This window comes from Hibiscus syriacus, unplaced genomic scaffold, assembly GCF_006381635.1.
Source record: "Hibiscus syriacus cultivar Baekdansim isolate YM2019G1 unplaced genomic scaffold, ASM638163v2 tig00111276_pilon, whole genome shotgun sequence".
NCBI lineage: Eukaryota > Viridiplantae > Streptophyta > Magnoliopsida > Malvales > Malvaceae > Hibiscus > Hibiscus syriacus.
This window is the reverse complement of record NW_024063043.1, coordinates 949,234-976,998: the sequence shown is the minus strand read 5'-3', so window position 1 is coordinate 976,998 and position 27,765 is coordinate 949,234. Positions and strand designations below refer to the sequence as shown.

Genomic DNA, 27,765 nt, shown 5'->3' with positions numbered 1-27,765 from the left:
GGATAAAAAAAATGCAGGTAATAAAAGATGCTGAAAGACATTCGGTGGAACTGTAATGTGTTCCATTTTTAGTTTAAATTAAAAAAAAAACTAAATCGACCATTCGTTTAAGATATTTCTCTGTTGTGAGATTAGTTGTTTTTCTTTTGAATTTTACAAAACAATCCCGTCAAAAACTGATTTATGTATTAATTTTAATTATTTGGTTATATCAATTGTGTTAAAAGAAAATTAAAGACGATGAAATCGATTTGATTGAAAAACCAAATGCTCACCAAGTTGAAATGTAACCTTTCAACGTAGAAGATAACGAAATTAAGAACTGTTTAATTTTGTTCTTTGTTTTTAAGATACAAAACTATTAAACAAACAAACGTCGTGGCCATTTCACATATAAAAAAAAAACACGAACGGATTGATTATTTTATTGGAAAATTCGACCATTCATTTCTGATAGTTGACTTTATCTTTTCAAACTTTATTCGACGGAAGGCGGAGCCAATCAAACGGTGGACAATCGGCGCCATGCAACCACTGCAGCATACAAACAACCCGTTTCCGCGATCAATGGCGTTGACACCGCTTCCGCTACTCAAAGGTAGGGAGAAAACTTTTTATATATATTGTGTTCATTTTAATGGAGTAAATGTTATGTTTTCTACTGCTATTGATAGTTTTTTTGTTTTTGTTTTGCAGGCTTCAAAAGGAGCTGATGGATCTCATGGTATGTGAATCGTTTCTACTGTTTTACGTTCAAAATGATATATATATGGTATTATGCTGATGTGCAGATTTGTGGAGGGGATCTTGGGGTTTCAGCATTTCCGCAAGGCGAAAGCGTTTTTACATGGATCGGCACGGTCGAGGGACGAAAAGGAACCATGTATGAGGGTTTGTCGTACAAGGTTTCCTTGCATTTCACGTCGGACTATCCTTTCAAGCCACCTGAAGTGAAGTTTGAGACCATTTGCTTTCATCCCAATGTGAATCAGTTTGGTAATATCTGCCTTGACATTCTTCTGGTATGAATCCCACTTTGTATACACGGCTTTTGCTTACCTTGCATTCTAAGTTACTCAGAAATTCTTCGTTTTATAGGATAAGTGGTCTTCTGCTTATGATTGTAGGACCATTCTTTTTTCAGTTCAAAGTCTACTGGGAGGTATGAATATGATTGCTTTTTCCCTACTCGATTCATTCCGGGTGTGTTGGATATCCGACATGTTTATGTCACAATGTTCGCTTGTTTTTGAAGCTTTTCCTATACCGTGTGTGTCGTAACCGGTTTTCGTCCGGGCACGAAATATTAAATTTTGGCGGGGAAATTAATGTTAATAAATAATTTTGAAAAATAATTTGTGAGTCGCCATCGGCCTTTTTGAGTCAGGTAGGTCGAATACCTAAAAATTATCTTTTAAAAGAGTTTTTAAGAAAACAATATTTAAAAGATGAACTGATCTGCGTTTTATAACCAAAAATTCGTTCTTTTTAATAATAAAAGGGATTCGTGGTCGGTTACGTTTAGGGAAGGATTAGCACCCCTACAACGCCCAAAATTGGTACTTTTTAATAATAAATTATCTCTAGTATTAAAAATTTAAAAATTCAAAAATATATTTAATTTATAATTCTATTATTTCAAAATTATATAAAAAAATATTTTTTATTTAAAAATATCTGAAAAGAACTTCTAGGTGCCTTAAGACAGCTCTTTTTCTTTGATATTGATAAATATTAATTTAAATAATATTGTTTAATTTTAAAATATCAGAATAGGACATCCAGTTGTATTAAGACTGTCCTTTTCTTCGATATTAAAAATAAATATTTAAAAGTTAATATTTATTATATATATATTTATGAATATATATCAAAATATTTAACAATATAATAAAAGAATAATTCTATTAAAACAAATATATTTAAAAACAATAAAATAAATTAAAACATATAAAATAAATGACTAAATTGCAGTAAAAATAAAATTAAAAAAATCTAATTCATAATTAATCAAAACTATAGGGATTAAAATATTATTTAAAATTAAAGGATTAAATATGTATTTATTCTAAATATATTATTTAATAGAAAGGACTAAAATAAATAAATCCAAAATTAAAGAACCAAATTATAAAGATCTAAAATTAGGTTCAGTGACTAAAATATAAAGTTTACAAATTTAGAGGACTGCGGAAAGGATTTAACCTTTCTATAATTACGCACAGGTCCTCCCTTAAACGACGCCGTTTAAGAGAGGGTATAAATACCCTAGGTTGGCTGGCCCTTCGGGCCAGCATTTCATTTCTCCTTTCTTTCTTCTCTCTCTCAAACTGAGAGAGAGATTTCTCTCTCGCCTCTCTCTAGGTTTCCCTCAACGGAGGGAAACCGGCAGCCATAGGCCACCGTACTCCGCCGCCGGCCACCGCCGCCGGCCACCGTAACGGTGGTCGAAAATCACCAAAACACCCCCAAATTGTAGATCTAAATGCCCTAAGACCGATTCCGGTCTTTGTTTTCCCTAAAAGACTCCTAATCGGAGTAAATCTAAACAAAACCGAAGGGTTCTACCTTCTTAAACGGCGGTTTGGCAACGTTTGGCTTCCGAGGGCCACAAAGGCTTCAAGGGTAAGTCTTCTTCTTCTCTTTTCCTTTGGTTTACTGCTGTGGTTGCTATTCGTTGTTTGTTGTATCCTCTGTTTTTTTTTTTGTTGTTGGCTGTCTCGGTTCTTCCTCTCTTCTTTCTTTGCTTTGCAGGTTGGGTGATGGCTTTATAGCCATCACCGGTGTGGTCATCGGACCGGTCCGAAGGGTAAAGTTCAGTGAGTCACCGGAACATAGGTGGTGACTCACTCTATGGTTGGAACGTGGACGGCGCTCCTTGCTTCCTCTGGATGTTTCTGTTGAAGCGTGGCAACAGTGGATGGACGGGTCAGAGAGGCGGCCGGCGTCGGCAGTGGGCCATTGGACCACTTGGCAGTGAGGCGGCAGTGTGTGGCTAGGGTTTAGAAACCCTAGCTGAAACCTTACTAATCGTTTAGGGTTTCTGGTTGGCTGGACCGGTTCCGGTTGGTTTGTAACTGGACCGGTCCAGTTGTAATTATTTATTAAATAATAATAATAAATACTAATAATAATAATAATAATAATAATAATAATAATGCTAATAATAATAATAATACTGATAATAATAATAATAATAATATTAATAATAATAATAATAATAATAATATTAATAATAATAATAATAATAATATTAATAATAATAATAATAATAATAATAATATTAATAATAATAATAATAATGATAATAATAATCATAATATTAATAATAATAATAATAATAATAATATGGATAAAAAATAGTATCTTCAGCTGCCCCTCTTTGCTCATTCTTGTGTTAACAAGAATAGGGCAAAGATGAAAAGATAATAAAATTTTTTATCCATTTGACTTTACTTTGATCATTATGGAGATATTGAATAAATTCTTCTTTTTCTCTAAATAAGTTCTTCTTATTACGAACTTTCTGCTGGGGATGATGATGACCTCCTTTTTGTGATAGAGTCATTCAAAAGGTTGAATAAGCTCTTGATGAGTTCTTCTCATTATGAACTTTTTCTTCCTTCTTCAAATGAGTTCTTCTCATTATGAACTTTACCTGGTAATGTTGATCCATCAAATGATGAATTCACGCAAAAGGTTGAACAAATTCTTCTCATTATGAACTTCTTCTTCCTTCTTCAGATGAGTTCTTCTCATTATGAACTTTCTCGGGAAAAGATGATCCATCAAATGATGAATTCAAGCAAAAGGTTGAACAAGTTCTTCTCATTATGAACTTCTTCTTCTTTCTTCAGATGAGTTCTTCTCATTATGAACTTTCTCTAGAAAAGAATGATTCATCAAGTGATGAATTCAAGCAAAAGGTTGAACAAGTTCTTCTCATTATGAACTTCTTCTTCCTTCTTCAGATGAGTTCTTCTCATTATGAACTTTCTCTGGAAAAGAATGATCCATCAAGTGATGAATTCAAGCAAAAGGTTGAACAAGTTCTTCTCATTATGAACTTCTTCTTCCTTCTTCAGATGAGTTCTTCTCATTATGAACTTTCTCTGGAAAAGAATGATCCATCAAGTGATGAATTCAAGCAAAAGGTTGAACAAGTTCTTCTCATTATGAACTTCTTCTTCCTTCTTCAGATGAGTTCTTCTCATTATGAACTTTCTCTGGAAAAGAATGATCCATCAAGTGATGAATTCAAGCAAAAGGTTGAACAAGTTCTTCTCATTATGAACTTCTTCTTCCTTCTTCAGATGAGTTCTTCTCATTATGAACTTTCTCTGGAAAAGAATGATCCATCAAGTGATGAATTCAAGCAAAAGGTTGAACAAGTTCTTCTCATTATGAACTTCTTCTTCCTTCTTCAGATGAGTTCTTCTCATTATGAACTTTCTCTGGAAAAGATGATCCATCAATTTGATGAATCCAAATCTTTGCTAAAATTTTTGAAATTCCTGTTAACAATTCGACAAGAATAAAAATGAATGAAAATGCATCTATTTTTGTAAAACACCTAAAATATGATGCATGAATGTTAAGTTATTTGATTTCAGATTGGTGAACTGAGTATTTCTTCAGTTGTAGAAACCCAATAAATCTTTCTTCTTCAAATCATAGAATCTATCCTCTTTGACAAATGTAGAGGTAGATATAATGTCACAAAAATTTCTTGAGAATAAAACTCAATTGTATAGGCTCTTGAAAAGCTTGCATTCAGGCAACATGTTGATTCTGATAACAGCTCATCTGATTATGAAGTGGCCTTTTAAGATGATTTCACAGATATCGATAATTCTTTTAATACCAAGAAATCTTGAATTCTGATTCTGATGAAGAAAATAAACTGTTATACTTGACAAAAATGGGATTCTCAAGTGCTGAAACTTCAATATCCATGTAGAAATGTGGTCCTGATTCATCAATTATAAAATTGATAAATTTTATATGTGCTGCTCAAATGACTAAGGCTGCTGATGCACTTCTTCGGATCAAATAACTCAAAGAACACTTTCAGAAGATGCTATTGGCAAATTCATCTTCCAAATTAAATGCTTGATTCTGTCCAATCAGATCAGATAACTCAAAGAACACTTCCAGAAGATGCTATGTTCTTCTAAACAGATCAGATAACTCAAAGAACACTTCCAGAAGATGCTATGTTCTGTCCAACCAGATCAGATAACTCAAAGAACACTTCCAGAAGATGCTATGTTCTTCTAACCAGATCAGATAACTCAAAGAACACTTCCAGAAGATGCTATGTTCTTCTAAACAGATCAGATAACTCAAAGAACACTTCCAGAAGATGCTATGTTCTGTCCAACCAGATCAGATAACTCAAAGAACACTTCCAGAAGATGCTATGTTCTTCTAACCAGATCAGATAACTCAAAGAACACTTCCAGAAGATGCTATGTTCTGTCCAACCAGATCAGATAACTCAAAGAACACTTCCAGAAGATGCTATGTTCTTCTAACCAGATCAGATAACTCAAAGAACACTTCCAGAAGATGCTATGTTCTTCTAAACAGATCAGATAACTCAAAGAACACTTCCAGAAGATGCTATGTTCTTCTAACCAGATCAGATAACTCAAAGAACACTTCCAGAAGATGCTATGTTCTTCTAAACAGATCAGATAACTCAAAGAACACTTCCAGAAGATGCTATGTTCTGTCCAACCAGATCAGATAACTCAAAGAACACTTCCAGAAGATGCTATGTTCTGTCCAACCAGATCAGATAACTCAAAGAACACTTCCAGAAGATGCTATGTTCTTCTAACCAGATCAGATAACTCAAAGAACACTTCCAGAAGATGCTATGTTCTTCTAAACAGATCAGATAACTCAAAGAACACTTCCAGAAGATGCTATGTTCTTCTAACCAGATCAGATAACTCAAAGAACACTTCCAGAAGATGTTATTGAGCACATATAAAAGGTTGAATTGTTTATAAACATGTTCAGGAAGTGCCGAATTGACAGAAAGGATCTGTAAGGCTTTTGAAGCCTATGACAATGAGCCACCTTCGAGTGTCCAGAAGTATGTTCTTGATGAGTGCTGAAAATGGAATCTAGTATGGGTTGGAAGGAATAAAGTTATTCCACTTGAACCTGATGAGGTGGAAATGCTTCTAGGTTTCCTAAAAACCTTACACAAGGATTTGTATAGAAACATGTTTCCTAGTGATATCAATGTATTGTTTCTTTTTGCTGGAATCAGTACTGCAAAGATCATCTTCTACTGTTTCAGTACATCTTTGAAAACAGATGTGCAAGAAATGAATGGTGATCGGTTGAAGCAATTGATGAGTAGATTTGGCGGATTCGACCTTGTTGTCGGTAGCACCATTTGTAACAATCTTGATGTTCATGGCTTTAAGCTAGTGATGATTTGCCTATTTTGGATTCCATGTATTCAAAAATATTAACATAAAGTGATATTCAGAAATCTTTAAATTATTTCAAAATTATGTCAATTCAATAAAAAAAAGAATAAATTGAATTTCCAAAAATAAATTGAATCTCAAATAAATTGAACTTGAAATAGATAGAATTGTATTCAAAGTTATGGTAAACATAAAAATGATAAAAATTCAAATGTCTCAACAAATTACAAGCATAAGTATTTCTAAATTAATCAAGTTGACACAACTTAGAGTAATGATGTAAGCCTTTGTCTGGAAGATCTCAAACGTTGTCAAAATGCTTGTAGATGTGAAGCTTCTTCCAAACTATTAAAATCTTAAGAGAGTTAAATTGCCAGATGCCTAATATCAACCTGTATTTGAGCCGCCTTTTCAGGTTTTCAACTCAAATCCTTCCTTTGGTTACAAGATGCCCTTTGCGGGTTTTCACCTTGACCCTCCTTTTTTCTTTTTTCTTTTTTTTTTTTTTTTTTTTCTTTCTTTCTTTCTTTTCTTTCTTTTTTCTTTCTTTTCTTCAAGCATAATATTTCTTGATAGAATCTGAGTTTATTGGATTTTTCAGAATTTTCCATCCATTTTGCCAAGATCAATGCTCCTCCGGAAAAGGCCTTTTTTACAACGTATGGCCCTTCCCAATTAGGCATCCATTTCCCACGGAAATCTTTATGTATAGGCAAGATCTTTTTTAGTACTAGATCACCCTCTTGGAATTCTCTTGGATGTACTTTCTTATCATGAGACTTCATCATCCGTTTTTGATACATCTGTCCATGGCAAATAGCTTTCAATCTTTTCTCCTCAATAAGGTTCAATTGATCAACTCTAGCTTGGATCCATTCAGATTCATCCAATTTTGTTTCTCTCAATATTCGAAGCGATGAATCTCAACTTCAATTGGTAAGACTGCTTCCATCCCGTAGACTAAAGAAAACGGTGTTGCCCCAGTAGATGTTCGAACAGTAGTTCGGTATGCATATAGAGCAAAAGGTAACTTCTCGTGCCAATCTTTGTAAGTTTCAGTAGTCTTTGTAATGATTCTCTTGATGTTCTTATTTGCTGCTTCAACTGCCCCATTCATCTTTGGACGATATGCCACTGAATTTGCATGTTTGATCTTGAACTGTGCACAAAGTTCGGTCATCATTTTGTTGTTCAGGTTCAGAGCATTATCTGTAATGATCCTTTCTGGTAGGCCATACCGGCAAACTATCTCTTTCTTTATGAACTTGCAGACTGTGGATCTCTTAATATTGGTATATGAAGCAGCTTCAACCCATTTGGTAAAATAATCAATTGCCACAAGGATGAAACAATGTCCATTTGATGCTTTTGGTGTGATTGCCCCAATGACATCTATTCCCCACATAGAAAATGGCCAAGGTGCTGTCATTACATGTAGAGGAGATGGGGGTACATGAATCTTGTCTGCATATATCTGGCATTTATGACATTTCCTAGCATAATCAATGCAATCTGTGTACATAGTAGCCCAATAGTATCCATATCTCATTATTTTTCTGGCCATAGAAAGACCATTTGCATGTGTTCCACATATTCCACTGTGTACTTCTTCAATGACATTTCGAGCTTCACTGGTATTTAAACATCTCAACAGCATTTGATCACTGCTTCTTCTATACATAATCTCTCCATCAAGAAAATATCCAGCAGCCATTCTTCTCAAGGTTCTTTTATCAATTTCTGATGCATTTGGTGGATAACTTTGATTTTTGATATTGCAGGATATCATGATACCATGGTTTACCATCTACCTCTTCTTCCACACTATAACAATGTGCAGGAATTTCATACACTTGCATTTTGATTGGCATCATATCAACCTTCTGAGTTGCCTGAAACATAGCAGCTAATGTAGCCAAAGCATCTGCCATTTGATTTTCTTCTCGAGGGAGATAATTGAATGTAACTTTCTCAAATTCTTTCACTAATTCGAGGGTAAAATTTCGGTATTCCAATAATTTGGGATCTTTTGTTTCCCATTCTCCTCGCAATTGATACACCACTAATGATGAATCTCCATATATCTTGAGAAATTTGATTTTTCTTTCTATAGCTGCTTTCAACCCCATGACACAAGCTTCATATTCCGCCATATTATTGGTACAAAAGAACTCCAGTCTACTTGTAAATGGATAATAAACATTTTCTGGAGAAATTAACACTGCCCCAATTCCTCGTCCCAAAGCATTAGATGCTCCGTCAAAGTAAAGCTTCCAACATGCAAATTCATCATTTGTTTTGACTTCTTCATTCATGGATACGCATAACAAATCTTCATCAGGAAAATTGAAGTTCAAAGGCTGATAATCATTTGATACACGACTGGCCAGGAAATCAGCTATGACACTTCCTTTTATCGCTTTTTGGTTGACATATACAATATCAAACTCAGATAATAACATCTGCCATCTAGCCATTCTGCCTGTCAAAGCTGGTGATTCCATTAAGAACTTTAAAGGATCAAGTTTTGATATCAACCAAGTAGTATGGTATAACATATATTGTCTGAGTCTTCGAGTAGTCCACACCAAAGCACAACATAATTTTTGTATTGGTGGATATCGAACTTCACAATCAGTAAATTTCTTGCTCAGATAATAAATAGCTTTTTCTTTTCTTCCTGATTCATCATGCTGTCCTAGTACACATCCCATCGAATTTTCGAAAACCGTCAAATAGAGAATTAATGGTCTATCAGGCATCGGTGATACTAAAATTGGGGCATTGGATAAATATTTCTTAATAATATCCAAAGTTTCCTGACATTCTTCATTCCAGACTTCAGGATTGTTCTTTCTAAGTAATTTGAACACTGGATCACATTTGTCAGTCATTTGAGAAATGAACCGAGATATATAATTTAATCTCCCCAAAAAGCCTCTAACTTCTTTTTTTGTGTTGGGTGGTGGAAGATCTTGAATTGCTTTTACTTTATCTGGATCAATCTCGATTCCTTTTTTGCTGACCACAAATCCCAAAAGTTTTCCGGAAGTTACCCCAAAAGTGCATTTAGCGGGGTTGAGCTTTAATTGATATTTCCTCAATCTCTGGAAAAGCTTCCTCAGATTTTGAATATGTTCTTCTTCTGTTTTGGATTTGGCAATCATGTCATCTACATATACTTCAATCTCTTTGTGCATCATGTCATGAAACAAAGTTACCATGGCTCTTTGATATGTTGCCCCTGCATTCTTCAATCCAAATGGCATCACTTTATAACAGAATGTGCCCCACATGGTTATAAATGTTGTTTTCTCCATGTCTTCAGGATTCATTTTTATCTGATTATATCCTGAAAAACCATCCATAAATGAAAACCATGCGTGTCCTGCAGTATTGTCCACCAATGTGTCTATGTGGGGTAAGGGAAAACTGTCTTTCGGACTAGCTTTGTTGAGATCTCTGTAATCCACACACATTCGAACTTTCCCATTTTTCTTTGGTACGGGAACAATGTTGGCTACCCATTCTGGGTATTTAGATGCTTGTAGGAAATCTGCATTGATCTGTTTCATTACTTCTTCTTTGATTTGTAACAACATTTCTGGCCTCATTCTTCTAAGCTTTTGTTGAATCGGTTTATATTCTGGATTGATTGGAAGCTTGTGTATCACTATATCTGTGCTCAAACCAGGCATATCTTGATAAGACCATGCAAAGATATCTTTGAACTCTTGAAGGAGATTTATCAATTCTTGTTTTATATGGACTGTCAGAGTGGTACCAATTTTCACCTCTTTTCTGTCTTCATCTGTTCCCAAATTCACAGTCTCAACCTTTTCTTTGTGGGGTAGAATTTGTTTGTCTTCTTTTTCTACCAATCTTAATAGTTCAGTAGGAATATCACATTCCAGTTCATCTTCACAACCATTGATTTCTTCCAGACATATAGGATGCTCTAAATTTATCACTGGATTAAATTTAGGAATAAACATGCTATTAACATGGTGACACCTGCAAATTTAAGTCGGACATATTTCCGAAAGAATATAGTAAATTTATGAAATAAATAAATATAAAAATGTAAGAAAATGTAAAGAATGATTGCCATCTGAAAATTTTAAAGAAAGTTCCTTATATTTAACATAATTTCTTTTACAAGATAACAAAAAGTTTTCATATTTTTGAGCTAAACATAAAGATTAGTTCTGAATATTACTCTGTATTAATATTAAAAACTATAGGAAGATCTTCAGTGGTCCAATTGGTGAGTGTTTCTCCAGGAAGGCATGGTCGAATCATATCCAAGTACTTGCCAGTCTTGTTGTTATTCGTGATCATGTTGATAAATAATCCATTCATAGCTTCTTCAACTATGTCTTGATCTTTCGTCAACTTTTCTTCTTTAAAGGTTTCAACAAGCTGCTGTTCCACATTAATTGTTCCCCCTGATCTGAATGTTGTCCTCAACTGTGGGAAAGACATGTGTTTCCAAAGGATTTCTCCCCCTTTCAATTTTGCCCTTCTGTCTTCACATCTTCTTTTCATCTCTTTGTTCTTTTGCTGAAAATTAGGCTTAAATCCAAGCCCAAAACGATCCTTCTTCATCTGTATACTGACAGGAACTGAAATCCCTTGAAGATTCTTTCCTAAACCTTTCCCAGCTTTAGCTCCGATGCCTAAAGTTTGTTGTACCGTCATCTTGGTGCAATCAGACAATCTGGGATATGGAATTTTCCTTCCTTCTGCAACAAAGGTTGTATTTACAAATTCAAGAGCTCGAAAAGAGCATTCAAGAGCCTCATCATTGGTGTCGATATATGGAACATCGCTTGTTACAGACGCAATGATTTCTTCTTCAGCATTGACGCATATTAGTTGTCCATCAACAACAAATTTCAATTTCTGATGTAATGAAGAAGGAACGGCTCCTGCTGAGTGAATCCATGGCCTCCCTAAGAGACAATTATATGTGGGGTGGATGTCCATCACCACAAAATCAATATTGTACACGACTGGGCCAATTAACAACGGTATTTCCATTTTCCCAAGCACTTCTTTTTGAGTACCATCAAATGCTCGTACCACATTCTGATAACTCTTCATGTGTGATTGATCCAGAGGCATTCTTTGAAGTGTAACTAGAGGCATCAAGTTGAGAGCAGATCCATTGTCAATCAATACTCCTGGCAATACATGACCATGACAGTGTGTCGTGATGTTCAAAGCTCTTACTGATCCCATTCCGCCTTCTGGTATTTCATCATCTGTGAAGGTTATGTAATTGTCAGCGGCTATATGTCCCACAATCCTGTCAAGTTTATTGAGGGATATATCTTCGGGGATAAATGTTTGATTGAGGATTTTCATCAAAGCATTCCTATGCGCTTCTGAATTCATCAAAAGATCAAGAATAGAAATTCTCGCCTGTTGTTTGTGTAGTTGTTCAACCACACTATACTCACTATGTTTCAAGAATTTCAAAAATTCTTGAGCTTGCTTTTCTGTCACAGGTTCATTGAATGCTGGAAGGGATTCATCTTCAAATACCTTCTGAGGTATTGCCATGGCCTTTCTTTTTGCTTTCACTTGTTCTGAAGCATTGGATGTTTCGGAAGAGTAACATCTCCCACTTCTTGTAAAGAAACCAACCTCGCTCACTGCTTCAGACGTCAATGTTGTACCCAAACTCTGTATTTTCTCTTCTGTTTTATCTAGAGAATCAGATCCTCTTACCACTGAAACATTGGTAGTATAATTCCAAGGTACCCTGCGGGTATCTTTGTATGGAAATGGTAGAGGAGTGGTGATAACTACCTTCGGCTTTATTGGTGCAGGAATCATCGTAGATGATTTCACATTAATGATCACAGGATCATTTATTCTTTGACTCGGCTTAGAATCCTCTGATGAGCAAACCTCATTTTCTTTTTTCCTTGATTCTTCTTCAAAGAATTCTATTTCTCTGTTGTTTATCAATTTTTGCACCAAATTTCTAAACTCAGGACATAATTGAATTTTATGCCCTTTCTTCTGATGATATTCACAATAATTCTTGCCTTCATTCTGCTTTGGCATGAATTGTTGTGGAATTATACCGGCTGAAGAAAGTTGTTGGAATATCCAAACGAACGGAGATTTAATTTCAGAAATGTCAGTCTTTGCTTTCTTTCTGTTCTCTTCCTGAATTGCATTCACGTTTTTATCTCCATGATTTGGCAATGGATGACTTGATGCGGATGGTGTATTGAATTCCAACTTCCCAGTGTTGATCAAATTTTGAACCACCCTTTTGAAAGCTAGACAGTTTTCAATAGAATGTCCCGTAATTCCTTCATGGTAAACACAGTGTGCCTTTGTATCATACCAAGGAGGAAATGGTGGTTGCATGGGAACCAAAGGGTAGGGCCGTATAACATCTGCTTTTAACAGCGAATCATAGATCTCTGCATATGATACTGGTAAAGGTGTAAAAGACAACCTTTCATTTTCTTTTCGAGATCCTCTGGACTCTGCTCGATTAGTGTTTGTTTCCTCTTTCTTAACCCTTGGCTGGGTTATTGTAACACTTTTCGATGAATCCTTGCTGTAAGAATTGGCATTGTTGACCTCATTCTCCTTTTTCCGGTATGTAGGTCTTTTAGAACTAGACCCATCATTTGATTCAATCTTGCCGCTTTTCAAGACATTTTCAATTAATTCTCCAGAAATGACCAAATCTGCAAAATTTCTGGTTGCATTCCCCATTAGATGGTTTAAATAAGGAGCCTTCAATGTATGTACAAACATCACTGTGGCCTCTTTTTCTGACAAAGGTGGTTGAACTTGGGCTGCAGTGTCACGCCATCTCTGGGCATACTGTCTGAATGTTTCATTATTCTTTTTCTCCAAGTTTTGAAGAGTCCATCTATCAGGGACCATGTCTGTCACATGGCGGTACTGCTCTAGAAATGCTTTAGCCAAATCTTTCCAAGATCTAATGTTGGCTTTGGTCAATTGAGTATACCATTTCAAAGCCGGTCCTGTCAAACTATCCTGGAAGCAATGAATTAACAATTTTTCGTCCTTCACATATCCTGCCATTCTTCGACAAAACATAGTGATGTGGGATGAAGGGCATGTAGTACCGTTGTATTTATCAAATTCGGGAGCTTTGAACTTGATAGGGAGGATTAGGTCTGGAACCAAACTCAACTCACTAGCATCAAACCCATAGAATGATTCAGTTATTTCCACGGATTTCATTCGTTCTTCTAAGCTCTTGATCTGTCTGGTCAGCTCTTCATTTATTTTTTGTTTCTCATTCAGCTCATTTAAATCTGGGATCAACTGATCAGTATTAAGATCCCCTATTTTCACATCTGATATAAGTGGATTTTTGCTTGAAGATGCAGGATCCACTTGTTGATCTTCATGTAATTTGACTTCTTGTAATGCAGATGTACGAGCATTGATTTGTATAGGGGTAGTACCAGAGTGATAAATTGATTCTGGTGGGAAACCTAGAGGATATATGGGTTCTTGGTCAAAAGATACAGGATTTTCATGCATTTTTCCACTGATAGCCTGCCTTTTGAACATGTCCTCTATCTTCTTCATCATACTGTCCTGTGAATTTGCAATACTGGCTTCAATTTTTTCCAGCTTCATTCTCATTTCTTCTTGTTCTTTATGATGCTGTTCCTCAATACGCTGTATTTTATCCTCCATAATTCTCTTAGTAGCTTGCCTAGTACCGTAGTGATGTAGTATTTCTCTTTTGGCCAGAGTAACTGCGATTAAAAAATCTTTTAATACTATTTTTTCAAATTTTAATTAATGAATTTTAACTTAATAAATAAAATGATAATTCATAGCGAAAATTATGGAATGAATGATGAATGTATGCAAAATGCATGTATGAAAAAAACATTGATCTCAAAAAGTTAACTGTCATAGAACAACTTTCATCGGTATACAAAAGTTTCTTTATAATAGTTCAGAACTACAGATAAGGCGTAGCTTTCCTATTAAGCTCTATAATTTCCTTCATTAACCATGACACCTTCTTTCCACACTTAGAAACTGGATCAACTTGATGCTCAATTATTTCGGCCTCAACAGCTAGTTCCCCAATATATCTGGCAACCTCGCTCATTTGAACCATGGCCTCAAATACCATATTGCTTCTTTCTTCACTTCTTTCCACATAGAACTCGGTTGACTTTTGCCATTGCTCATTCGTTCCTTCAAGAGTTTGCTCTAACTCAGTGATTCTGACCTGGCAATTGTGCAGAATTTTTTCAAGATCTCTAATGCGTCTTCGCAGTGAAGCATTTTCCTCATTACTTTCCTTGAGATCATTAGGTCCTAGACGAACCTTTTCTTGAAATAATAATTCTTCAAGTTGTAAAATGTAAGCATTAAACTCTGAGTTTTTGTTTCTAGACTGATCCAGATCCTCTTCAAGTTTTGTTCGTGCTTCTTGTGTTCTTTGATTAAGCTTTTGAATTTGAGTATCTTTATTTCTGCATCTCTGCATCCAATTGCTAGCCACCTCCTGCTCTACCTCAAATCTGGTGTTGAAATTTTTTCTTTCTAGCTCCCATTTTCCTTTTTCAACATTGGATTCTTCCATCTTTTGGCCTCTGACTTCAAGCTCAGCAATCAACTGGTTCATTTCAGATTCAAATCCCTTGAACATGATACTTTTCTCGCTTTCAAATTTAACAAAGATGTCATTCTTCATCTCTTCTAAATCTTTGGCTCGATCTCTTTCTCTTTGCATTTCATTCATGATCTCACGGTGTTCAGCCTTGTTTTTTATAATTCGCTCTCTTCTGGGTCGATGCTTTTCGGGATTTATATAACTCCTGGTAATCTTTCTGTAAGGCTCTGTATTCATCCTCACCTTTTTCTTTATCTTTTCTCAACATTGCACATTGTAATGAATGAAAGTCAATGTCAACCCCCAACATAACTTTTCTCATTTGCTCTAATTCTTTCGACCAGCCATCTCTTTCTGCTTCAAACTCAGCTTTCAGGATTTCAATCTCTGATGGAACCACCTTGATGCGATCATCCATAGAAATATTCTCATTTTGATCTGGTAGAGGAATATTTTCGTTTTTCCTGATAGATCTCCATTCTTCATAATCAGGAGTTAGCATTTCTTTTGCTGCTTTAGCTCGGATACAAAAAGTTGTTTTCCAAGCTGTAACGGCTTCCATGATGTTTCTTTTATAATTTTTGCTGTGGAATGCAAACTCAGATGACTGTAGTCCAGCAGTGACAGGTACAAATTGACGACCTTCATACTGTCTTATAACCAGAAGTGGTGCATATCCAATTCCTCCCCATAATCCGAGCAGCATTATCCAGTTGTAATTACCACATCTGTAAAAGAATTCCCTTTGGATTTGCCATGGGGCGCGCCAAACAACGTCATTGCTTTGCAGATTTCTAAAGGCATTAATCCACATATCCTTCTTAATTTCTTTCGGCCATTCCTGCTCTAGAAATTCTTTTAATGGTGAGTAATCCGTATTGAAGCGTCGGTATGAAACCCTTTCCGTCCTCCAGAAATGACTACGGATCCAAACATATAACAACTGGGTACACCCTGAGAATCGTCCACCTCCTAGCCTTCTGCAAGCATTTAACGATCTGAAGGTCTCTGCTAGGATAGCAGAAACAGGGTTAATCTTCTTCGGCAGTTGTTCAAACAAGTCTACTACTGCAGCTTCAATATATCCCAATGCTTTTGGGAAGATGACCATACCATATATACCCAGAGCAAATAGATCGAATCGTACTTTAGCGTCTGGATGACTCTGAATAAGCTCTCTGATGTTGGTCCAAGCAATGCCTTCGCTTTCGCCTTTTTGTTTTGTACGGGATGCTACCCATTCTTCTCGTACCCCAGCAATCTTTGCTAATTTAACTCGAAAGGGCTGAGTTTTAATTGACTTTGAATATATTCGACTCTCCAAAGCAACTTCAAGATGTAACAAAGTTGTATATTCTTCAATAGTAGGGACCAAGTCCTCCTTATTGAAAGTGAAGCAATTGTACCCTGGATTCCAGAATTGAACTAGGGCTCTGAGTAATTCATCATCAACTTCAACATAGAGCAAATATGGGATGTCTCCGTAAGTCTGATAAAACTGCAATTTTTTGTTTGAATCCCAACTTTCCCAAATACCTCGCAAATCTTGCAGATCATTTCTTTTTAGTGAAACTGAAGCATAACTGGCCAAGTCAGATACATAATCATCTGGCAGACTATCTCCTTCTTGTCTTTGTAAATCTTCAGCCCATTGTCTTACTTCTGAGTTTAGAATTACTTGACTTGAACCCTTTTTATCCATGGATGAAGGTTTTCCAATGAGACTATTAACACAAGGATCAATGTCTTTTATCCTGTATGATGCTATGCAAACAGAAAAATAAAGAACACACAAAAAGAAAATAAGTTAGTTTAAAGGATAATAACATTTATTTAATTTAAACATGCTTTTCTAAATAATTTAAATAAACATGTAAAATAAATTAACAGGAAAGACATAATTCATTTCTCCTGTGTGTACACCTATTTTGGACAAAATTTCGGAATGACTTCTAATTGGAAGAGTTTCTAAGGTTTTTTTTATATGCAGGGTTTCAGAACTAGGAGTAAAGGTACCCGAATTGTCCTTGTTAGTGCCCCCTTGGGTTACTAACCCTCAATCCTAGTCCATTAAAGACTAAAGTGAATCAAGTTCAATTCGAGGGGATACATTTCTCTATGCCTGACACGGAGAATAAATTCTCACGAAGACAGAGAGCATATGAACCCCGAAAGTTACTTGCTAGGTCTGACACGGAGAAATAAATTCTCACGAAGACGTTGCTTTCACTTTCACTTAAAAGGGACAACTCAATTATAGAGCTTTATGTTATGCAATGCAAGTGTTGTGTGCGAGGAGAAATGTTAAACTTTTGACATAAAAATAAATACTGAAATAAAATACTTGCAAATAAAAATAAAACAGATAAATATTATGAAAATAATAAGTAAATATAAAAATTTTGCAAAGATAAAATTAGAAATTAAATATATGAATTTTTAATTTTTATTTTATAGAGACAATTTATAATTGATTTTTAAAAGTTTGACCGTCCCCAGCAGAGTCGCCAAGCTGTCGTAACCGGTTTTCGTCCGGGCACGAAATATTAAATTTTGGCGGGGAAATTAATGTTAATAAATAATTTTGAAAAATAATTTGTGAGTCGCCATCGGCCTTTTTGAGTCAGGTAGGTCGAATACCTAAAAATTATCTTTTAAAAGAGTTTTTAAGAAAACAATATTTAAAAGATGAACTGATCTGCGTTTTATAACCAAAAATTCGTTCTTTTTAATAATAAAAGGGATTCGTGGTCGGTTACGTTTAGGGAAGGATTAGCACCCCTACAACGCCCAAAATTGGTACTTTTTAATAATAAATTATCTCTAGTATTAAAAATTTAAAAATTCAAAAATATATTTAATTTATAATTCTATTATTTCAAAATTATATAAAAAATATTTTTTATTTAAAAATATCTGAAAAGAACTTCTAGGTGCCTTAAGACAGCTCTTTTTCTTTGATATTGATAAATATTAATTTAAATAATATTGTTTAATTTTAAAATATCAGAATAGGACATCCAGTTGTATTAAGACTGTCCTTTTCTTCGATATTAAAAATAAATATTTAAAAGTTAATATTTATTATATATATTTATGAATATATATCAAAATATTTAACAATATAATAAAAGAATAATTCTATTAAAACAATATATTTAAAAACAATAAAATAAATTAAAACATATAAAATAAATGACTAAATTGCAGTAAAAATAAAATTAAAAAAATCTAATTCATAATTAATCAAAACTATAGGGATTAAAATATTATTTAAAATTAAAGGATTAAATATGTATTTATTCTAAATATATTATTTAATAGAAAGGACTAAAATAAATAAATCCAAAATTAAAGAACCAAATTATAAAGATCTAAAATTAGGTTCAGTGACTAAAATATAAAGTTTACAAATTTAGAGGACTGCGGAAAGGATTTAACCTTTCTATAATTACGCACAGGTCCTCCCTTAAACGACGCCGTTTAAGAGAGGGTATAAATACCCTAGGTTGGCTGGCCCTTCGGGCCAGCATTTCATTTCTCCTTTCTTTCTTCTCTCTCTCAAACTGAGAGAGAGATTTCTCTCTCGCCTCTCTCTAGGTTTCCCTCAACGGAGGGAAACCGGCAGCCATAGGCCACCGTACTCCGCCGCCGGCCACCGCCGCCGGCCACCGTAACGGTGGTCGGAAATCACCAAAACACCCCCAAATTGTAGATCTAAATGCCCTAAGACCGATTCCGGTCTTTGTTTTCCCTAAAAGACTCCTAATCGGAGTAAATCTAAACAAAACCGAAGGGTTCTACCTTCTTAAACGGCGGTTTGGCAACGTTTGGCTTCCGAGGGCCACAAAGGCTTCAAGGGTAAGTCTTCTTCTTCTCTTTTCCTTTGGTTTACTGCTGTGGTTGCTATTCGTTGTTTGTTGTATCCTCTGTTTTTTTTTTTTTGTTGTTGGCTGTCTCGGTTCTTCCTCTCTTCTTTCTTTGCTTTGCAGGTTGGGTGATGGCTTTATAGCCATCACCGGTGTGGTCATCGGACCGGTCCGAAGGGTAAAGTTCAGTGAGTCACCGGAACATAGGTGGTGACTCACTCTATGGTTGGAACGTGGACGGCGCTCCTTGCTTCCTCTGGATGTTTCTGTTGAAGCGTGGCAACAGTGGATGGACGGGTCAGAGAGGCGGCCGGCGTCGGCAGTGGGCCATTGGACCACTTGGCAGTGAGGCGGCAGTGTGTGGCTAGGGTTTAGAAACCCTAGCTGAAACCTTACTAATCGTTTAGGGTTTCTGGTTGGCTGGACCGGTTCCGGTTGGTTTGTAACTGGACCGGTCCAGTTGTAATTATTTATTAAATAATAATATAAATACTAATAATAATATATAATAATAATAATAATAATGCTAATAATAATAATAATACTGATAATAATAATAATAATAATATTAATAATATAATAATATAATAATATTATAATAATAATAATAATAATATTAATAATAATAATAATATAATAATAATATTAATAATAATAATAATGATAATAATAATCATAATTAATAATAATAATAATAATAATAATATGGATAAAAAATAGTATCTTCAGCTGCCCCTCTTTGCTCATTCTTGTGTTAACAAGAATAGGGCAAAGATGAAAGATAATAAAATTTTTATCCATTTGACTTTACTTTGATCATTATGGAGATATTGAATAAATTCTTCTTTTTCTCTAAATAAGTTCTTCTTATTACGAACTTTCTGCTGGGGATGATGATGACCTCCTTTTTGTGATAGAGTCATTCAAAAGGTTGAATAAGCTCTTGATGAGTTCTTCTCATTATGAACTTTTTCTTCCTTCTTCAAATGAGTTCTTCTCATTATGAACTTTACCTGGTAATGTTGATCCATCAAATGATGAATTCACGCAAAAGGTTGAACAAATTCTTCTCATTATGAACTTCTTCTTCCTTCTTCAGATGAGTTCTTCTCATTATGAACTTTCTCGGGAAAAGATGATCCATCAAATGATGAATTCAAGCAAAAGGTTGAACAAGTTCTTCTCATTATGAACTTCTTCTTCTTTCTTCAGATGAGTTCTTCTCATTATGAACTTTCTCTGGAAAAGAATGATTCATCAAGTGATGAATTCAAGCAAAAGGTTGAACAAGTTCTTCTCATTATGAACTTCTTCTTCCTTCTTCAGATGAGTTCTTCTCATTATGAACTTTCTCTGGAAAAGAATGATCCATCAAGTGATGAATTCAAGCAAAAGGTTGAACAAGTTCTTCTCATTATGAACTTCTTCTTCCTTCTTCAGATGAGTTCTTCTCATTATGAACTTTCTCTGGAAAAGAATGATCCATCAAGTGATGAATTCAAGCAAAAGGTTGAACAAGTTCTTCTCATTATGAACTTCTTCTTCCTTCTTCAGATGAGTTCTTCTCATTATGAACTTGGTTGGCTGGACCGGTTCTAGTTGGCTTGTAACTGGGCCGGTCCAGTTGTAATTATTTATTAAATAATAATATATAATATTAATATTAATAATAAATACTAATAATAATAATAATAATAATAATAATATTAATAATAATGATATGGATAAAAAATTAATATCTTCAGCTGCCCCTCTTTGCTCATTATTGTGTTAACAAGAATAGGGCAAAGATGAAAAGATAATAAAATTTTTTATCCATTTGGCTTCACTTGATTGTAATGAAGATATTGAATAAATTCTTCTTTTTCTTCAGATGAGTTCTTCTCATTATGAACTTTCTGCTGGGGATGATGATGACCTCCTTTTTGTGATAGAGTCATTCAAAAGGTTGAATAAGCTCTTGATGAGTTCTTCTCATTATGAACTTTTTCTTCCTTCTTCAAATGAGTTCTTCTCATTATGAACTTTACCTGGTAATGTTGATCCATCAAATGATGAATTCACGCAAAAGGTTGAACAAATTCTTCTCATTATGAACTTCTTCTTCCTTCTTCAGATGAGTTCTTCTCATTATGAACTTTCTCGGGAAAAGATGATCCATCAAATGATGAATTCAAGCAAAAGGTTGAACAAGTTCTTCTCATTATGAACTTCTTCTTCTTTCTTCAGATGAGTTCTTCTCATTATGAACTTTCTCTGGAAAAGAATGATTCATCAAGTGATGAATTCAAGCAAAAGGTTGAACAAGTTCTTCTCATTATGAACTTCTTCTTCCTTCTTCAGATGAGTTCTTCTCATTATGAACTTTCTCTGGAAAAGAATGATCCATCAAGTGATGAATTCAAGCAAAAGGTTGAACAAGTTCTTCTCATTATGAACTTCTTCTTCCTTCTTCAGATGAGTTCTTCTCATTATGAACTTTCTCTGGAAAAGAATGATCCATCAAGTGATGAATTCAAGCAAAAGGTTGAACAAGTTCTTCTCATTATGAACTTCTTCTTCCTTCTTCAGATGAGTTCTTCTCATTATGAACTTTCTCTGGAAAAGAATGATCCATCAAGTGATGAATTCAAGCAAAAGGTTGAACAAGTTCTTCTCATTATGAACTTCTTCTTCCTTCTTCAGATGAGTTCTTCTCATTATGAACTTTCTCTGGAAAAGAATGATCCATCAAGTGATGAATTCAAGCAAAGGTTGAACAAGTTCTTCTCATTATGAACTTCTTCTTCCTTCTTCAGATGAGTTCTTCTCATTATGAACTTTCTCTGGAAAAGATGATCCATCAATTTGATGAATCCAAATCTTTGCTAAAATTTTTGAAATTCCTGTTAACAATTCGACAAGAATAAAAATGAATGAAAATGCATCTATTTTTGTAAAACACCTAAAATATGATGCATGAATGTTAAGTTATTTGATTTCAGATTGGTGAACTGAGTATTTCTTCAGTTGTAGAAACCCAATAAATCTTTCTTCTTCAAATCATAGAATCTATCCTCTTTGACAAATGTAGAGGTAGATATAATGTCACAAAAATTTCTTGAGAATAAAACTCAATTGTATAGGCTCTTGAAAAGCTTGCATTCAGGCAACATGTTGATTCTGATAACAGCTCATCTGATTATGAAGTGGCCTTTTAAGATGATTTCACAGATATCGATAATTCTTTTAATACCAAGAAATCTTGAATTCTGATTCTGATGAAGAAAATAAACTGTTATACTTGACAAAAATGGGATTCTCAAGTGCTGAAACTTCAATATCCATGTAGAAATGTGGTCCTGATTCATCAATTATAAAATTGATAAATTTTATATGTGCTGCTCAAATGACTAAGGCTGCTGATGCACTTCTTCGGATCAAATAACTCAAAGAACACTTTCAGAAGATGCTATTGGCAAATTCATCTTCCAAATTAAATGCTTGATTCTGTCCAATCAGATCAGATAACTCAAAGAACACTTCCAGAAGATGCTATGTTCTTCTAAACAGATCAGATAACTCAAAGAACACTTCCAGAAGATGCTATGTTCTGTCCAACCAGATCAGATAACTCAAAGAACACTTCCAGAAGATGCTATGTTCTTCTAACCAGATCAGATAACTCAAAGAACACTTCCAGAAGATGCTATGTTCTTCTAAACAGATCAGATAACTCAAAGAACACTTCCAGAAGATGCTATGTTCTGTCCAACCAGATCAGATAACTCAAAGAACACTTCCAGAAGATGCTATGTTCTTCTAACCAGATCAGATAACTCAAAGAACACTTCCAGAAGATGCTATGTTCTGTCCAACCAGATCAGATAACTCAAAGAACACTTCCAGAAGATGCTATGTTCTTCTAACCAGATCAGATAACTCAAAGAACACTTCCAGAAGATGCTATGTTCTTCTAAACAGATCAGATAACTCAAAGAACACTTCCAGAAGATGCTATGTTCTTCTAACCAGATCAGATAACTCAAAGAACACTTCCAGAAGATGCTATGTTCTTCTAAACAGATCAGATAACTCAAAGAACACTTCCAGAAGATGCTATGTTCTGTCCAACCAGATCAGATAACTCAAAGAACACTTCCAGAAGATGCTATGTTCTGTCCAACCAGATCAGATAACTCAAAGAACACTTCCAGAAGATGCTATGTTCTTCTAACCAGATCAGATAACTCAAAGAACACTTCCAGAAGATGCTATGTTCTTCTAAACAGATCAGATAACTCAAAGAACACTTCCAGAAGATGCTATGTTCTTCTAACCAGATCAGATAACTCAAAGAACACTTCCAGAAGATGTTATTGAGCACATATAAAAGGTTGAATTGTTTATAAACATGTTCAGGAAGTGCCGAATTGACAGAAAGGATCTGTAAGGCTTTTGAAGCCTATGACAATGAGCCACCTTCGAGTGTCCAGAAGTATGTTCTTGATGAGTGCTGAAAATGGAATCTAGTATGGGTTGGAAGGAATAAAGTTATTCCACTTGAACCTGATGAGGTGGAAATGCTTCTAGGTTTCCTAAAAACCTTACACAAGGATTTGTATAGAAACATGTTTCCTAGTGATATCAATGTATTGTTTCTTTTTGCTGGAATCAGTACTGCAAAGATCATCTTCTACTGTTTCAGTACATCTTTGAAAACAGATGTGCAAGAAATGAATGGTGATCGGTTGAAGCAATTGATGAGTAGATTTGGCGGATTCGACCTTGTTGTCGGTAGCACCATTTGTAACAATCTTGATGTTCATGGCTTTAAGCTAGTGATGATTTGCCTATTTTGGATTCCATGTATTCAAAAATATTAACATAAAGTGATATTCAGAAATCTTTAAATTATTTCAAAATTATGTCAATTCAATAAAAAAAGAATAAATTGAATTTCCAAAAATAAATTGAATCTCAAATAAATTGAACTTGAAATAGATAGAATTGTATTCAAAGTTATGGTAAACATAAAAATGATAAAAATTCAAATGTCTCAACAAATTACAAGCATAAGTATTTCTAAATTAATCAAGTTGACACAACTTAGAGTAATGATGTAAGCCTTTGTCTGGAAGATCTCAAACGTTGTCAAAATGCTTGTAGATGTGAAGCTTCTTCCAAACTATTAAAATCTTAAGAGAGTTAAATTGCCAGATGCCTAATATCAACCTGTATTTGAGCCGCCTTTTCAGGTTTTCAACTCAAATCCTTCCTTTGGTTACAAGATGCCCTTTGCGGGTTTTCACCTTGACCCTCCTTTTTTCTTTTTTCTTTTTTTTCTTTTACTTTTTTTTTTCTTTCTTTCTTTCTTTTCTTTCTTTTTCTTTCTTTTCTTCAAGCATAATATTTCTTGATAGAATCTGAGTTTATTGGATTTTTCAGAATTTTTCCATCCATTTCTGCCAAGATCAATGCTCCTCCGGAAAAGGCCTTTTTTACAACGTATGGCCCTTCCCAATTAGGCATCCATTTCCCACGGAAATCTTTATGTATAGGCAAGATCTTTTTTAGTACTAGATCACCCTCTTGGAATTCTCTTGGATGTACTTTCTTATCATGAGACTTCATCATCCGTTTTTGATACATCTGTCCATGGCAAATAGCTTTCAATCTTTTCTCCTCAATAAGGTTCAATTGATCAACTCTAGCTTGGATCCATTCAGATTCATCCAATTTTGTTTCTCTCAATATTCGAAGCGATGGAATCTCAACTTCAATTGGTAAGACTGCTTCCATCCCGTAGACTAAAGAAAACGGTGTTGCCCCAGTAGATGTTCGAACAGTAGTTCGGTATGCATATAGAGCAAAAGGTAACTTCTCGTGCCAATCTTTGTAAGTTTCAGTAGTCTTTGTAATGATTCTCTTGATGTTCTTATTTGCTGCTTCAACTGCCCCATTCATCTTTGGACGATATGCCACTGAATTTGCATGTTTGATCTTGAACTGTGCACAAAGTTCGGTCATCATTTTGTTGTTCAGGTTCAGAGCATTATCTGTAATGATCCTTTCTGGTAGGCCATACCGGCAAACTATCTCTTTCTTTATGAACTTGCAGACTGTGGATCTCTTAATATTGGTATATGAAGCAGCTTCAACCCATTTGGTAAAATAATCAATTGCCACAAGGATGAAACAATGTCCATTTGATGCTTTTGGTGTGATTGCCCCAATGACATCTATTCCCCACATAGAAAATGGCCAAGGTGCTGTCATTACATGTAGAGGAGATGGGGGTACATGAATCTTGTCTGCATATATCTGGCATTTATGACATTTCCTAGCATAATCAATGCAATCTGTGTACATAGTAGCCCAATAGTATCCATATCTCATTATTTTTCTGGCCATAGAAAGACCATTTGCATGTGTTCCACATATTCCACTGTGTACTTCTTCAATGACATTTCGAGCTTCACTGGTATTTAAACATCTCAACAGCATTTGATCACTGCTTCTTCTATACATAATCTCTCCATCAAGAAAATATCCAGCAGCCATTCTTCTCAAGGTTCTTTTATCAATTTCTGATGCATTTGGTGGATAACTTTGATTTTTGATATATTGCAGGATATCATGATACCATGGTTTACCATCTACCTCTTCTTCCACACTATAACAATGTGCAGGAATTTCATACACTTGCATTTTGATTGGCATCATATCAACCTTCTGAGTTGCCTGAAACATAGCAGCTAATGTAGCCAAAGCATCTGCCATTTGATTTTCTTCTCGAGGGAGATAATTGAATGTAACTTTCTCAAATTCTTTCACTAATTCGAGGGTAAAATTTCGGTATTCCAATAATTTGGGATCTTTTGTTTCCCATTCTCCTCGCAATTGATACACCACTAATGATGAATCTCCATATATCTTGAGAAATTTGATTTTTCTTTCTATAGCTGCTTTCAACCCCATGACACAAGCTTCATATTCCGCCATATTATTGGTACAAAAGAACTCCAGTCTACTTGTAAATGGATAATAAACATTTTCTGGAGAAATTAACACTGCCCCAATTCCTCGTCCCAAAGCATTAGATGCTCCGTCAAAGTAAAGCTTCCAACATGCAAATTCATCATTTGTTTTGACTTCTTCATTCATGGATACGCATAACAAATCTTCATCAGGAAAATTGAAGTTCAAAGGCTGATAATCATTTGATACACGACTGGCCAGGAAATCAGCTATGACACTTCCTTTTATCGCTTTTTGGTTGACATATACAATATCAAACTCAGATAATAACATCTGCCATCTAGCCATTCTGCCTGTCAAAGCTGGTGATTCCATTAAGAACTTTAAAGGATCAAGTTTTGATATCAACCAAGTAGTATGGTATAACATATATTGTCTGAGTCTTCGAGTAGTCCACACCAAAGCACAACATAATTTTTGTATTGGTGGATATCGAACTTCACAATCAGTAAATTTCTTGCTCAGATAATAAATAGCTTTTTCTTTTCTTCCTGATTCATCATGCTGTCCTTTTCTTCGATATTAAAAATAAATATTTAAAAGTTAATATTTATTATATATATATTTATGAATATATATCAAAATATTTAACAATATAATAAAAGAATAATTCTATTAAAACAATATATTTAAAAACAATATATACCGTGTGCGTATATGTATTCAAGATAGATACACCAAATAAAATGAAGCGTCGGAACAACATATGTTCCGTCTACAAAACAGATTTAACTCGTAGTTCTTCTGATTGTTAATGAACCTCCTTACACGCAGATCCGAATCCTGACAGTCCTCTCAACACCTATGCCGCGGCTCTTTGGAACAGTAAGGAAGGTAAAGAAAATAGGTTCTCTTTCATTTCAACTCGGTTATATTGGTGTTAGGTCTTCTCTTTGGACCTGTTCGGTTGCACACTTGTAGCCAAAAAACGACTTTCGCAATGCTATGAAACTTAACTGTATTGCTAATTTTTTACTTCTCCAGATTGCAGAAAAATGGTCCAAGCACGGCATTTTGACTGAAATGCAGGGGGCTAATACGCAGGATCTGTTCTTCAATTCCATATCGGACCGTTTTATGATCGAATTTTCCGATAAAGCTCCGAGGTAAGAGCAATGTGATTCTGAATTTAGTAGCAGTGACCTCAATCAATGTACGTACGGATAGTTACCGGATTTGATTTTGTACCTTGTTACGGAAGAAACACACAAAAACTTGAATACATTTCAGGAAAAAAATAATTCGATTTTAATAATGTTAAAACTATATATAATAATTCTAAATCCTTAAATTATAGGTTACTGAACATTAAAGTGAGTTTCTTCAAAATGTTATAGTTAATCGAATCTTGGATTAAGATTCAGTTAGTTCTCAACATGAACATTTTCAAGTAGCCTTTTCATTTATGTTTAACTTAGGCTCTGTTTTACTATTAAAATCTTAATATTTATATTTTTAATTACTTTTTAATATGACAATATATATCCAAATAAACTAAAGAGTAATATTTAAACATATATTGGTGTCGAGTTTTATAAAAGAGTCGCAGTGGGGTTGAGGAGACAGAAAACCAGAATCAAATGGACATACAAATACAAGCTGTTGTGTTTCCAAGCTTCTTGCTTGGAATCTCTCCTTGCCAATCTTATTATTAATTAAAATATTTTTTTATTAATTAGTGATCAGTTGATTTATTAAAACGAGACAATAAACCTCTTAAGTAAGATTAGGAGTTTGAATCTTAATGTTTACGAATTGAACAAATTTAGTTGACAGA

General features: G+C 34.6%; 1 protein-coding gene across 1 annotated transcript; it reads left to right on the top strand.

Moving 5' to 3' along the window:
* Window positions 1–27: 27 nt before the first annotated feature.
* Window positions 28–27,010, top strand: LOC120157751 (probable ubiquitin-conjugating enzyme E2 C). The gene is made up of 7 exons (XM_039168787.1): window positions 28–52; window positions 493–598; window positions 697–724; window positions 792–1,022; window positions 1,099–1,162; window positions 26,763–26,822; window positions 26,973–27,010. The coding sequence occupies exons 1-7, from the start codon at window positions 28–30 to the stop codon at window positions 27,008–27,010; spliced, it is 552 nt and encodes a 183-aa protein (XP_039024718.1).
* Window positions 27,011–27,765: the final 755 nt, after the last annotated feature.

What these genes read in the sequence shown, in the direction of transcription:
- LOC120157751 (XM_039168787.1), top strand. Translation starts at nt 28, where the DNA reads ATGCTGAAAGACATTCGGTGGAACT. An exon ending in TCTGCCTTGACATTCTTCTG is followed by an intron (nt 1,023 to 1,098) that starts GTATGAATCCCA and finishes TTCGTTTTATAG; the next exon opens with GATAAGTGGTCTTCTGCTTA. An exon ending in AGTTCAAAGTCTACTGGGAG is followed by an intron (nt 1,163 to 26,762) that starts GTATGAATATGA and finishes CCTTACACGCAG; the next exon opens with ATCCGAATCCTGACAGTCCT.